General features: G+C 39.5%; 1 protein-coding gene across 4 annotated transcripts in view; it reads left to right on the plus strand.

Moving 5' to 3' along the window:
- TTC7A (tetratricopeptide repeat domain 7A) overlaps positions 1-15,419 on the plus strand; it is a 161,407-nt gene that overhangs the window by 52,806 nt on the left and 93,182 nt on the right. For all 4 annotated transcript variants that reach the window (XM_085219390.1, XM_085219391.1, XM_085219392.1 and 1 more), the window contains 2 exons: positions 378-482; positions 10,703-10,820. In XM_085219390.1, the coding sequence (XP_085075516.1) occupies positions 378-482; positions 10,703-10,820 (223 nt within the window). The remainder of the gene's footprint in view (positions 1-377; positions 483-10,702; positions 10,821-15,419) is intronic.

Consider the following 15,419-nt stretch of genomic DNA (forward strand, 5'->3'; position numbering starts at 1 on the left):
TCTTTATGATCTTCTCTGGCTTACTAGAAGATGATTGCATACTGGGGAAACTGTGTCAGAGTTCCTGTGAGTTGGAAGGGCAGAGTTAAAATTACCAGCGTGTTAACAGCTTCTTGTGTAGTGCACAGACCGGGCTGGTTCTTTGGTGTATTTCTTCTGAATGTGGGAAGTGTGTGTGTTCATATGCTCACATGTGTGTCTCTGTCTGTGGAGGTGAGAATAAAGTTGCTAGCTTTTTGCCGATGTGATTTTTTTTTTAACCTCATATCACTGTTTTGTATATTTCACTGAAATATATTGTGTGGACTGCATAATAACGTTGTCTAATCAGCCTTTTTTTTAATTTCTTTCTCCTCTCTCCCTTCCTTCTCCTCCAGTCAGCATATGCTGTATCAGTGCTCAAAGAGTGTGCTAAACTGAGACCAACAGATCCCACCGTTCCTCTTCTGGCTGCCAAGGTCTGCATTGGGTCACTGCACTGGGTAAGCAAGCTGATGCAATTGTCATTGTGCAATGTGTCTAATGCTGCAGTGACAGTACCATTGTGTAGTTGGAGTGCTGAGAATGGAAATCCATGTTAAAAATCATACACACACACACACATTTTAAAGAAAAGAAAAATATTAGTAATAAATACTGCAATAAGACACAGGAATGGGTTTTGCTGGCCTTTCATCAAAAGGATGGGATAAATCCATAAAGGCTGTTCTTGAGACTGCCTCTTCAAATGCATATCCAGAGTTGGATCTGCCACCCTGCTAGCTCCTGGAAGACAAAAGTTAATAAGTGAGTCTGACCCTTGAACTCCTAGATAGCTGAGGTCTGCTGTATGATTCAATCCTTTGTTCTTAAAGTTCCTGTGTCAGTGTTTTCTGTTCTGGATATGTTAATGTATGCTCCAGAAGCAGAGTGGGAGTTGAAGTCTGTGCCTGTGAAATTCTCATTATCCCAAGGAGCTGGAACATCTGTCAGTCCTATACTGTTTGGTCTTATTAATTGAATTGCAGCCTGCTGTTTTCACCTGTCCTCACCACGAGGTGTCCCTGCAGTCAGTGAAGGCTTATAATTGCTAACACAAGTAAAAGATACAAGAAAAAAAAAGCATGAAAGAAAATACCAGAAGAATCTGCTCAGATTTTGGTGACAAAATGTTCTGCCTACTGCCACAATTCTCAGCATCTCTGTATGGTAAAAATTGGTATCAAGATGAACTTGACTGAATGCTATCAATTTTCATGACTGTCAGTGAGAACACTTGGTTATGTATGTATTTGAATCAATTGTTGAACTTGTATGTGAGTCAGCAGAAACTAGGAAGCATTGTGTTCTAGGAAAAAATCCGTCAGGTTGGAGGGCAGTGGGGGAATCCTTGCTGACCTACATGACTTATAGAGCAATTTAGCCCTTTGTAACCTTAGCTCAGTATGTAAGTTTTGACGGCTGAAAGCTACTGAGCAGCTTAAAATAAGACAATAAATATATTTTAATAAAGCAAATCCTTTTTTCTGATTCTTAGAGATTTTAAAACTATAAGTGAGTCAGGCATTACAGCTGTATTAAAGACTTATTAGCATCTCTGCTGATGATTTCAAAAGCAACATCAATTTAGTTAATAGTTAGAGTTGCTTCATGGGTTGAATTCCTACATTTATCTGGAGTGACAGTGGGAGACTTGGAGTCTAAGAGCTTACCCTATCAATTCTACTGTCTCAATGATTGCCAGGAGGGGGAAAAAATTAAGTTGGCAGCAACAGTCAAATTTAAGGTAAATCTTTTGGAAATCAAGCTGGGAGCCTGTTTTGCCTAGGAGCCAGGATTTTAGTGTAACAGCAAACTTGAGATCTCCTTGTTGCTCGTAGTTTTTCAACTCTTCTGACTTCCTGCTTGGTGAACAAGGTGAGGGGCACTGGAGCCAATAAGGAAGGTGCTCTGTGGGACCTGATACTTATAAACAAGGAGAACTGGTTGGGAATGCAAAGGGTGAGAGTAGACTTTGCTACGGTGACCGTGGATTGTTTAAGATTAGAATGCTGAGAGGAGGGAACAAAGAAGATAGCAGAATTGTCCATTCAGATGTGCAGGAAGTCAAACAAGAGTGACAGGAGCATGGAAAAGTGACCTGGGAGGAGTACAAAGACACTGTACAAGTGAGCAGGGAAGAGCTAGAAAAAATCTCAAAGCCCACCTGCAATTGAATTAGTACACCATTCAGATGGATGTTAATTGGCTGGAGGAATGGGCCTACAAAAATCTAAGTTCCACAAAGAGAAATGCACCTGGGGAGGAATAATCACATGCTGGAGTGCCAACTAGCTGGAAAGCAGCTTTGCAGAAAAGGACTTGGGGTTCTAGTAGACAAATAGAACATGAATCATCAATGTCAACTACTTCTAAACAGAAATAGTGGCTTCAAAGAGGCTGTGGTCTCTCAGTATTTGCTTGACACATGACTTCTGCCTTAATTAGCCTTTGGACAAAATTCTGTGAGAATGTATTCATCTTGTAAGACTCCATGCTAAAATCAAGATCCCTGTGATTGTCTTGCATTTAACAGGAACGGTGAAGTTTTAACGAAGGCACTGTGCTAGTTACTGAGTCATTGGTGTTTGTTGAGGTGAAAGGACAAGATTTCTGGAAAGCGAGAAAAGAAATGTCAGACTGCTTCTTTTTCTTATGTTACCCTGGTGTTTATGCAACTTTTGTGAGGACAAAATCTCATATGGTACCATTAAAGTCTGATTGCTGTGCTGGATGAAGGGTTGAACGTGCAATTATTAGTCCAAATTAAAGATGCTGCTTTGCCAGTAAAATAGGCAAAGGTAAAATTTGTTTTTTTCCTTGATGCTTCTCCCCAACATCTCTTTGGATCCTCTAGTGCAGCTGACAAAGAAAGAATACTTTGTTTTAGGGACATGCAGAAAAGAAGGTGAAACTGTACCAGACACAGCTCTGTCCTCAGTCAATCCGGTATGTTCAGAATTTCTCGCACATGGCAAAAATGTTAAAGCAACAGTCTAATCTTAATAGAAGGAAGGAGGGAGAAGTGAACTGTTTTTGATCATTTCAAAGAAAGGGTTTTTCCCTCTAACAGTTGCTTTTTCATTGCGTGGAACACTTTCCAGTGTTTTTGGATTGGAAGTGAGGTTCAATCTGAAATAATAATGTTTTTTCACAAGAGCATAATTTTACTGTAGTTATTTAGAAAACAACCTTATAAACTCAAACCAAATCCAGTAATATTCCTCTCTCCTCTTCCTTTTTCTCAGTAGCCTATACTCTATCCTGACACCAAACTTTAGTGATGCCATAGAATAGTTTTAATTAAGGGGAGCTGGAGAGAAATCTGAACTTCTTAGCATGATAGGTTTCTGCATTTCATAGTTAAAGGGGTGCTTCTGATATTACTGGCAAACTCCATTGTCTAATAAAGACCTTCCTGCTTAGCAGAGCTGTTTTTCTAAATGTCATCCTTACAGTAATTATTTGCATTTAAATTACATGGCAATCAAAACAGAATTGAATCATTTAAACTGGAAGTGAACAAGTTGATCAATGCCAGTATAAATAGAAAGGAGGATAGACAGAGCACTGGAACAATCTAATGGACAAATATCAACAGTAGCAAATACTCAGATGCATCTTGCTTTACAGAACATATAAAATGCATAATTTCTCAGTTAGGAGGTATATCTGTGGACTTCATTGCTAGTTAGGCAGGAAAAGGGCAAAACCAGATCACTGTTCATACAAACAAAACATGCTGTTTGTATGTCCTGTATCTGTCTATTGTGCGCTTTTAGTGTGATGTTGTATTCAATTTGTTTATAGTCTGTGGACTAGTGGACTAGTTTAGTCTTACTTAAGTTACTAGCAGAAAAAAAAAAAAAAAAGACAATTTATTCTGTCAGATAAATGTAAAATGATATGAGGAACGTAGAACAGTCTCCTTCCTAATTAATGTAATGGTCATTTTAACTTGTTTTGCTGACTTTTTAATGGTATCTCCACACACTCTGAAAAACAAAAACCCAACCCAAATAAACTAATTGAAATGTACCATTCTGTTTTGGAACAGTGAGGATACCCAGATCACATGTATGGAAAAAATATCACAGAGCAAAACAAAGTATAAATATGCATGCATTCATACTGTGCCATGCAAATCAATGTATACCAGATGTGGAAAAGAACTGGATGCCGTCAGCTTCTGTTGTGACAGTATGACTGGTTTATTAGCTGATGTAAATTGGCACTACTCCACTGCCGTATTACTAGCACCATGCTGGCTTATATCAGCAGATGATCTGCCCCTCAGACACTAGCTTTCAGAATTTGGCCTGCTTTAAACATCTCAATGAAGTAAGCAATGTTTTGGTAGCCATTTTCAGAATTATAGATTTTCACAAAGGAAAAAAACCAAGCCAACCAGAATGTGAACAGCAAATCAGTCCTTCAGTTGTTCTAAAGCTAATGACAATTGTCTTAGAGGACCAGAGAAACTTCAAAATAATGCACCTATATGGATCACACTTGTTTGGCCAAGATGCAGTTGGACCTGTACTTAATAAAGCTTAATAGCATACAAATTTTTCAACAAAGATGGAACTTTTATGCTGTATTTAGCCCATTACCTTGGTGTGTTTTAAGAGTTTTTGTAGTGAACTCAAAATTGCTTTTGAAGTGCCATGCTGCCTGGCATTCCAGTTTGCCAAGGTTTCAGCAGAACGGTCTGATGAACTTAAATGTGAACAATGCAAGGGAACACAAAGGCTGTTTGTGTTTAACCAGCTGTCTTCTAGCTTTCCAAAAATCACTATGAAATTTTGGACTACTGAAGTTCAGAGTGTTACTTTAAATTTTCATAAAGTCCATGTAACTTGGAGTGTCCATACGGGGGTTGTCCTGTCTTGATCCACTGTCAATTTAGAGTGCCACTTTGTAAAAGACATGCTGCAGTTTCCTCCTTCACTTAGCACTCCTTCTCAGCTATTCTGGCAGAGATTTTGAGCTACCCAACGAGTTGTTGTTTTTAGTATTTTAATATTAAGTTACTGGTATTTTCACTACTCATCTAGGTTCCACAGGATTCTGTTGTGGCAGGTGTTGTAAGAATATTAAAAACTTAACACTAGTTGTCAAATACTGACTGTATCAATTATATAAGTATTATTTAAGGGCATCGATAGTTACTAAGATGCTTTCTTGGGTATTTTACTACATTGATTTCAATGGAGACGCTTTCAAAATTTGATAAATACCCATGGAGATGAATTGTGATTCTAGGATAGCTTGAATCTTCTACGACAGTGGTCTAACAGAGAGTAGGAGGGCATGAGACATGCTCTTACTGTTTTCAGCGACCCACAGTTGACACCACAGAAATAGTACTGTGGAGTTAAATGCATGTAATATCACATGATGCCAGTGTTATCAGCTAGTATGAATTTTTGGAGAGACTTCACCCTATGGCAAAAACTGCAGCACAAGAGCGTGCTGCACTTCACAACCACTTCCCTTGCTTCTTTTGACTTGCAGATCCTAGTGTGGGAAAATGGAGATTGTGCTGTCTGTTAGGGCAAAGGCAGAAGAGCAGCAGGGTAAGGCCAGGTCAGACCATGCACGAAATCTGTAAAGTGTAAGTTGTACAGCGAGGTCAATACACGATGGGGGCGGGAAGGAGAGTTGGAAGGTTGGCAGCATGGAGATTTAGAGCTGCATGCTTCTGAGGTAACAGCTTATCGTTCATTACTTTCACAGACCACTTAATCCGAGAGTGTTTCTCTTCTCTCTGTTGCTGACCCTGTCATTACAGATGATAAATAATGTGCATGTGCTTGTACCCAGTCACCTAGGAGCCCTGGAGTTCCATGGCAATGCGTAGGTTTTACTGTGGTATGAGTAACATTGTAAGATCAAATCTTGCCCCATTATCTGAGTTATTCCACCTGCTAAGCAGACTCTGTAAAGGACTGACATCACTGTGAGAAGAGGCTACTGAGAAAACAGTGAATGGTAAGGAGCTGCTGAAGATTTCTTCCATCTTTTAAAATAGATTCTCACTGACATCACAGCTTCTGTTACTGAGGTAATCCAAAGGATTTTAGATGTTAAAGGCAACCAAGAATGTTTTCCTTATGAAAAACCACTCTTGATACACTGGAGGAAAGGATCGAGTATTACTAAGTACAGTGGGCTGGGTTTACATGCTGAATAAGTTGACAAGCTTAGCAATCAGCAATGTTGAAAGACCAACAATAGAAAGCATAGGAATTTTTATTGCCTGACATGTAATGTATTGTATGTTGTGAACAGCTGTGGGACAGAGCTTTTCTGTTACACAGCACCTTACTGGGCACTTTTTTTCCCATGTAGTTTTCCCCTTTTCTCTTAATTTTCCCATTATTTAATTTTTCCTGTTCTTTACCGTGGCCTCCAAACTTACAAGCCTGTATAACAGAGAAGATAAAAGCTTAATTCATCTAATTAACAGTATATAGCTTTGTGTGGAAGCCCTTCCTATAGGATTTGGATCTCTGAGATACTTGGGTATTTCTCAGTCTTGGGAGTGTCCAAGCTCCTATTTCTCTAACCTTGTCTGCTGTCCTAGTCCAGTGTCACTTGCTGTGTTTCCTGCCTCCTCCCTTGTGCACTCCCCTTCTCAGCGCAGTAGAATGTCAGTTCTGTGCTGCAGCGTAACATCAGTTTTGCTTGTCTTCATTTGTTCTAAATCTATCCTGGTGGGAACTGCAGTCCACTTGCAGTCCTGGAGGGTGTAGATTCAGTGGTGTAGGGCTTGAGCTTTTCTAAAAACACACTGGGTGGTGGTTGGAAACCAGTTGGGTGGCGATAGGCCAGGGGACAGCACCTGCTGTTCCCCACTTGTCAGTGTGCCTCTGGGCTTGGCTGGAGCACTCACCTGACCTGCGGTCAAATAACAGGAGTAGCTGGAACAGCCAACCCTCAGGGTTGTGCAACTAACAACTACTCTGTTTTCATCCAAGATGATAGAGGAGGTGGAAGGGAAAAAAACAGTGACGCAGCATTACAGTCTTACCAGTGTCAGCTTGTGGTTTGGCAGCCTTTTTCTCTCCAAGTGCCAGCTGCATGCTTCTTTTCTGGTGTGGGGGAAAAGTTGTTTAGCTAGTGCTTCCAAGTGCCTCCTGACAGGTAGTATAACTTCAGTTCAAAATATGGAAAGTTCCCTTTAGCTTGTTTTCCCCGACACCTGCTTTCTGCCATAGAGATCTCAGAAGGCAAGAAGCCTCTCTCTGCAGCCCTTTACTCAAAAAGCTATTCAGTATGAAGTATTCAGAGGAATTTAGCAAGAGTAAGGGCCAAATCAGAGATGTAGCTGTGGGGCTTTAAGACTTTGGTTTTATTGCTTCTGAAGAAATAGCAAGTAATGATTCTAAGGGAAGTGAATTCAAGCTGTTACAAGCATACTGATGACCAAAGAAATGCCTTTTTCCGCATTCTTGGGAGCTGCTGTTGGCGCTGCTGGCAACCGGATAATAGCAGTACTTGTGCATTTTCTAGTGATGATGTGATGCTGTGCCATCCCTGCTGTCTGGGGGACACCTGGTATCCTGTGGCCTAGAGTTTGCTAGCAATGGCCTATAAGTTACAACAGTTTTTATCAATGTTCCTTGCCCTGCCAATGCAGCATTGCACCATTTTAAGTTGGAGTTCTCGTTTGAAGTGAATAAACTGTTTGAGTTCCCTTCATGTTGAGTCTGGCCACCTGGTTGTGCAACTGGAGTAGAAATGGCTGTCTTCTGCTTATGCTTTCTGTGTCTTAGCTGACTTCTGCGTAGCTTGAACTTGCAACTTCTGAGAGTCCCAAAGAGTGAGACTTCACATGACTCTCACCCCATGAGGAGAGGGGAAAGGAACAGCGGCTCCTGGTGCTTCAAGATACGTGGCAAACTGTAGGAGCTGCAGCTGAGAAAAGTCGTACCCAGTGGGATCTAGAGGAATTGAGGCCTGGTTTGGAGGTTTCTAACCCTCCCTTTCCTGTTGTTACAGCAGAGTGCAGGCACCTCATGTGTGTAAGGATCCCCTTGGACACAGCTCATCTGACAGATCTCAGCTCAGGCTGGCTCCTGGTGCCTCAGTCAATGAAGTGTGTAGAGAAGGATTTTTCACCCAGAGTGCGGGCAGGCTAGGGGCAGTTTGCCCTGAAGAGTTGAAACGTTGGATGATTTGAATGGAAGGTTTTGCTTTTCATGGTTGCTCAGGGTGATTTAAGAGTAGGCAAATGAGAGAAGAGGGGGCAGATGGCAGTCACAGCAGGGCTGGCAGAGAAAGTGGCTGAGTGCTGTAAGTAGGAAAAGTAAATGTTCTCATAAGCAGAACCAGCTGCTGAGCTGTGCTGGTGTTTACAATGCCTTTTTTTTTTTTCAGTGCAGCCTTCAACTGACCAAAGTTTGCATTCATGAGAGCCTTTGTAGCTAGTCAAAGTGCGATTAGTGTTAGTATGAATAAAGTTTACAAGAATTATTGTACTAGAAGCGCTCTTTCAGTCATTCTGAAAAGCTGTGGTTTTAATTATTCATACAAAATATTAATCTGACACTCACAGGTGGCCCTAGATAACTGGCAGGCAATAAAACTGAAAGGTGTGTTGCTGATTTATTCAGTGTGGGCCATCAGTCAGGAACTACAAACACCATCAGGCGACCATTCTGAGAAACAATGGAGTAAAATCTCTTCAATTTTAGACGTCTCCATTTCAGTTCCAAACCTTTCATTTAATCTCTTTTTTTTCTTCCACAGACTCAACCCTCTCCTACTCTTGTTTGATAGTTATTAGAATTCCTTGCATATCTCTTTTCTTCATCTGATGGAGACTTCTTAGCTGAAAGTGCATGTGGGGTGGAGAAACAATGAAGAAATAGAGTGGGAATAATGCTGTTTATGGTAGCAAAAGAGGTGCATAATTAAATTTTTGATTGCAGAGATTTCATGCTTTATATAAAAGTTTCTGAGAGTTGAAGAATTTCATTATTGTTTCATGTGTTTTCCCCTCCCACCCCGTGCTGAGTCATGGGACTTTTTCTTCTTCCATTGTCCTAGGCTCTGGTCCAGAACATGCTTTAGTATGTGGCAGGGAAGTCAGTAGAGCTGACTACAGGATTTAAAAGTATCCTGGAACAAACTTCAGTCTTCCTGCTGTGATTGCGAGTTTAAAGGATGGCATCTGAGCATCTCTGAAGTCAGCAGAATTATTTCTAGTGTTTGCAGTAGACTTTGGATTTTACTGTTAAAGATGATCCTTGCAATTTGCTTGCTGTTTCTGAGAGGTATTTCTTTTTCAATTAGTATTTTTCTGGGTCATTATTGACTAGGTAATCAGCAACACTGTGACAGTTCATAGTGCTTCCAGTCAGCAGTTTGATGACCAAATACATGTTGGTCCCTGGGTGACTGGCCATCGACTTGTTGGAGATTTTGGAAATTTTAAATTACGGGCCTGCATCTGGTTGACGTGTTGTGGCCTCTGGGAGCTGCACAAGTGGGGAGAACACCCAAGCAGTGGAGACTGCCTCTTAATTTGCAGACTTTTCAGTCTTTTTCCATACACTGATTATCAGGTAAAGACTTCATTATGTTTGATGTCATCTAATAAATACCAGCTCCTCTGTTTATGTAGCTGTTAATTCGTGTCATCACCCGAATGTCTGCAAGGGATGTAACTAGGAGCTCCCTTGACAGGCTGCGGTTATCAAGTCAATTCTATTCTTAAGTAATATACACACAGATCACTACAGAAGGAGAATTTTTCATCTGCTGGTATATTTTTGATTCCAATTCTTTATGAGTTTTCGATGTCAAAGAAATATGAGTTGCTGAAAACTGACAAAGCTGAGTAATAAGAGCACATTTCAGTTACTGCTGCAGTATTTGCATCTAAAATGGCTGGCTTTCAAACAAAAATGTTTCCCCCAAACAAAGTAATTCCATCCCAGAAAGTCGGTAGTCTTGTCATAAAAGTTTCCAACAGTAGGATTTCTGGGGTAGTGTAGTGGTGTCTGATTGCTGGTCACTCTGATTATGGCTGACAAGCTCTGCAGATCACCTTGTATGCACATGAGGTATTCCTGTAGAGTCTGTGCCTTTCAAGCATCACTTACAGCTTTTGCCTGTACTTGTCTAACCTTGACCTTTCCAGATACATCTATAGGCCTTAGTCTTTTCTACGGATTAAGGATGTGATAACCCGTAAGATCAGAAGTGAGGAGCACTATTCTAAGTTTTAAAGGCAATGTAGAGAAAACCTAGAAGTTCTTCCTTTAAAGGAAGACACCTGTTAGAACTTTTTATCTATTGCCAGAATAGTATGTAAGTAGCTAGTCCATTGATACTTAAGATTACATTATTTCCCTGTAGAGAAATACAAAAATAAGATATTGTCCTTCCTTAACCTTAAACATCTGGAAATAGTTTAGGGCAGGTGCTTAAAACAAAACCAAAACCTTTCTGAAAACTGTGGCTGTGCATCAGGGTCTAATAATCTGGCCTTCTGTGTTCTCCTTTCTGTAAGTGCTTAGTCACTTGGTCACTGAAGTAAGTCACTGTTGTGAGCGTCTCTCAGATGACTGTAGGGGTATGTATAAAAAGATAACCTTATTGAAGCAGGTGTAGTAGACATGCAGGTATAGTAGAAATGCCTGAAATTCTCAACCTCTGTCTTCTTTTGCAGCTGGAAGAAGGAGAATACTTTGCTAAAATGGTGATAGACCTGGGTGAGGATGCTGGAGAGTCCCTAGCAAAGGGTTACTTGGCACTGGGTCTGACATATAGTCTTCAGGCTACTGATGGTGAGTTATCCTGTTTGTCAGGTGTGCTGTATGAAACATCTGTTCTGATTCTTGGGTGCAAGCAGTGGGAAATTAATTAGAAACTCTGCCTTTAGTGATGGCTGGATTTAGAAAATAATCAGATCCCAAGACAAGCGGGGACTGTTCAGTTCCTCAGAGTACTGTCCTCTATGGTAATAAAAGTGAAGCTTTTAAGTAAAGGAAGAAACTCAAATCATTGCTTAGGAGATGTTTCTCTGACTGTATGCGATGATTCTTGGTGTGATTCATTTGGATATTTGTTATACATTTATTTCACTTATTTGCACAACAAAAAATGGAACTTTCGATCTATTTTCGTATTCTTGTCACCCACTCATAAATCACATAAAGAAATACAGTCCAAGAACTGGAGGCAGAAATGCCTGACTTTGGTTCCTGGCATGATACTGATTCCCTGCAGAGATTCAACCTCTCCCTGATGTAGTTTCTTTCTCTGCTTAGAAGTAAACAAGATAAAAATATCTCTCTCATTGGTACATATGGATTGACTAGATACAAATCACTGAAAGTAAGAATGTAATTTTTTAATACTGATTACTTGGTTTTTATGTGATTAGACTGTGCTTCTGTAGAATTGGTTCTTTGTAGCCTAAGGGCTGCAAGTCCTGGTGGCTGGATGAGATCTGGATTTGACCTTCATCAGGCTCACAGCTGGGGACAGCCTTCCTTTCTCTGTGATTTCTAACATAGGTAAAAGGCCTCCTAATACAGCTTCTTTAAATAATAGCTGAGCTGTTTTGTTTCCTAAGCAGTTTGACAGTCCAAACCACATGTTTTTCTATCAGATGTGTTCCACATAAACAAATTTCTTAGGGCAAATGAGCCTGAAACAAAGCTAAAATGACAGTTCGTATAGTGTCGTGGAAGTGCTCAGACCTTTCAAGTTACAATTCTGCAAGGTATGTGATTGAAGAAGTGGCCTGTACTCTTCAGTAGTGCAGTATATTTTTTTTTTTCACCCAGTCATCAATCAGGCCTTTTGAGAACAGCTTTCCAGCATGGAGGGAAACATGCATTGTTGCTTTCTGTAGTTCTCCATGTCTCTGACTCTGAATAGTTCCCCTTACAAAGACAGTGTCAAGAAATGTATATCCTTCCTAATCCGAACTTTGTTGGTTTTGTTTTTGGTTTTTTTTTTTAATGTTGTTTTTTTTGTTTTGTGTTGTTTTTAAGTAGTTCATTAAACATTGATTCTGCTTTATAGCCTAGTTCCTTAGGGCATTTTGCCTAGATTTTGTATGAACTGTCCCTAAAGCTGTATGAGATCCCAGAGACTGTTTTCAGAGATAGAAAGATTTTTGTCCTAAGTCCATTCTATTTATTATTCTCAATGGAAAGGAGAAGGTTTTTAAAGAATGGAGTTGTAGAGGCATGTATTGTGGTCTGGCTTTAAACATACCTTGGTAAAGCAAAATGCAGATTGGAAGCTCTTATGGAAGAGCAGTCTTCCAAGTATACACCTATTTAGCTCAAGTGTTGTAGTAAGTGTTCTTTGTAACATAAAATAAACAATTATCGCAACAGTTACCTTGTGTGTGATTTTGTTGTGAAACATTGGAATACCTGCCTTCTCATCCTTGTATCTGTAGCGAGTAGATCAGTAGAGCCACTGTTATTTGGGAAAAATCTGAAGCGTGTATTTTCACCTTCGGGCTACATTTTATTAATTTTAATAAAATGGATCATGTTCTTCAAAAACATAGTAATCATGAATACATAGCAGCATTTCAGTAGAAAACGTCAAATTTACACTAGTGAGACATTAGAAAACAAACAAACAAGCTTTTGTTAGTGAGGAATCACGAATAGAACACGTTGAAAGGAAGACAACTACTCTGCTTCATAGTCTTATATCACTGTGTTTATACCAGTTCGTAGTGATATATGCAGACATGCAAACATCTGTGTGTATATATATGACTTCTGTAGCTTCCCACTTAAGCTGATATTCAGTTAATCATTGTTTTCAGAGATATTCAACCAACTGTCTTGCAAAGCTTGCAGCAGTAATATAAAACTACCTTCCAACCAAGGTTAGATTTTCTCTCTTTAATATAATTTCAGTAAATATTTATCATCCTGTGTGCCAAAGGCGCTGAGGAGCTGTATTAGAGCCCTTCCTTTATGACCACTTTTTAGCAAGTGCATTTAGCAGAGATGAGAAGATAGAGTCCTACTGAATGATGATTCAAAGAACTCAAGGGAGCATTCGATAGACTCATTTTACAACTATTAGATTTGCTCCTGGATGAAATAAGATTTCCTGAAACTTGTGCTGGCCATAAGTATGTAGCTTTGCAGTCCTTAATGTCTAATTATGTGGTTTTTGGAAGAGGACTCTATGAAGTTGCTGAAAGATGTGTCCTCAGAGGAAGTCATTGCTGCATTTGCCTCATTCTTAAAAGCATATATTTCTTGTTCATACCGAATGTCCATACATCTAAATTTTCTACATCCCAAATCTGTTCCCAGTGAGGCAATTTTCAACAGCAAACCTTTTGCTGCTTGTAGTTCCAGTTTTGGCATAAGCTGCATTGTCATGAAGGATTCACTAGAGAAAGGAAAAGTGAGACGAGTTTAGCACAGGCTGAAGAGGAGAGACAAGTTCAGCATGCTTTGTGAAATAAATCTGCTCTTATCTAACGTCAGTTCCACACATACTGTTAAGGCTCAGTACAAACAAACAATAGTTACAAACCTTCACTCTCTTTACAGAAATGAGAGAAAGAGTGTACTGCATCTCTGTTCTCATTTAGAATTCTGTTAGAAGACCACAAAATCAGAGACTGAATTGGAAAATTTTCCTAGTGTTATAAATAATTGGTAAACTGTTAATGGTAAATGTATGCTAATCAGTACCAGTTAATGTTAAAAAGAGAAATTAAAATGAAAAATTTATTATTAGTGAATGGACACAGCTTTTTTGCATCTGGAGATGATCAGCACATGCAATCATTAATTGTGATTTTGGATGCTGAAACTGCATAACTTGCTGTATTAGTTGTCAGAAATGTATTTTTGAATTCCATCTCTCCACCCCACTTCTTAATATTGTGATTCACATAATAGAAGAGTACTGGAAAACACAAACCAGATTATTTTCTCATAAAACTAATGTGCTACAAAAATAGACCTGATTATGCTGCAGTTGCTTATGGTTTTTCAGTCCACAGTACGTGGACTGTCTCAGTGTACGTTTAGTTTTGATGCTGGTCCTCAGCATTACTATTTCAGCCTATGCATTCACTGCTTACTGTGCTGCACCTTCCTATTAACACAGTTTACCTTCCTCTGTTTTCAAATGTGACTTTAGAGCTTTGTATTTTGGTATCCAAAGGTTGAAAAATCTGCTGATTTTTGGTCAACAGAGAGTGCTTCAGAGAATAAATATTAGGCTTCTAAGGTGATGTTTGAAAAGTACTGTTTTTACAGGAACATCTTCTGAAGTTTTAGAAACTTAAAATCCCCTGTGTTGTCTCTCTTACTTTGGTTAGACTGTGCTTTGCTCTGCTTTTATTTTAGTCTAAATAATGTGTTCTGTTGCCTTTTTATTTGTAAAACCGTCACAAGTGCTCATGATAGTGACTTCTTGCTATGTAAGAAAATAAAGTCTAATTCTGGTAAGGAGAGGGAAAGGGCATGTGTGAGGAGGGGCATAGGAGTAGGAGGATCTTGCACAGGTTTTGTAAACTTGAGGCATAAATATTAAACACTGAGTCATATCATCTTTATGCATCTAGCGTGTACATGTGTTATCTCTGATAAAGACCTAGAAATACGTGGAAGAGGAGCAGTAGGAAGAACCTAAAAGATCGCAATAAAGATGTTCCCAATCTGTTAAGTGTTTCAGCTTACTGCTCTCATGTCTGCCCTCCAGTACCAGCATACTTGGGAGTTTTGTTCATTTTATGCAAAGCTGACTTAAATGTGCCAAAAATAGATTCAGCAGCTGCTGAGCTAGATGTGTAAAGGTACAGTGCTCTTCCAAACTGACCTTCCAAATTCAGCTCCCTGTTTTTCTGCATTTTGTTTGAAAATTTTTGCCATATTGAGGTGATGATCAATGGCCCAGCCTCTCTTACAGACAGATTTTGTGTAAAAAAATGTACATTTTTCTGCTTTGAAAGAGAGGGAAGAACTTAAGAATTACTGTTAAGAGCTACCTCTTAACTCTATGTGGCCTTTGTACTTGGGATTGGTCTTGAAGACTGTGTGGTAAAACATTGGAACAGAGCCTGTGAATCACATTTTGAGCTTGGTTTTTGTTTAGTGGAAATATGATTTGATTTTGACTATAAATTTGTTCAGTCATCACTTCAGCTTTCCTTCTCTTTCATCTCTCCCAAAATCACTTAGTTGCTTTTTTATTGAAATGGAAGAACTCAAATTTCAATTTGTTTGGCCAATTTAAACACAAATCTAGAGACAACTAGATTTGCAACTTTGCAACTGAATATGCAGTTCATGCTGTGGGAAGTGGGACTCGTATGTCCCACCTCATCAGTGCCGACATCATTTCCACCACATATTGGTACTCTTACTTTCTAGGTTGAACAC

This window comes from Meleagris gallopavo, chromosome 2, assembly GCF_905368555.1.
Source record: "Meleagris gallopavo chromosome 2, MGAL_WU_HG_1.1, whole genome shotgun sequence".
Classification (NCBI taxonomy): Eukaryota; Metazoa; Chordata; class Aves; order Galliformes; family Phasianidae; genus Meleagris; species Meleagris gallopavo.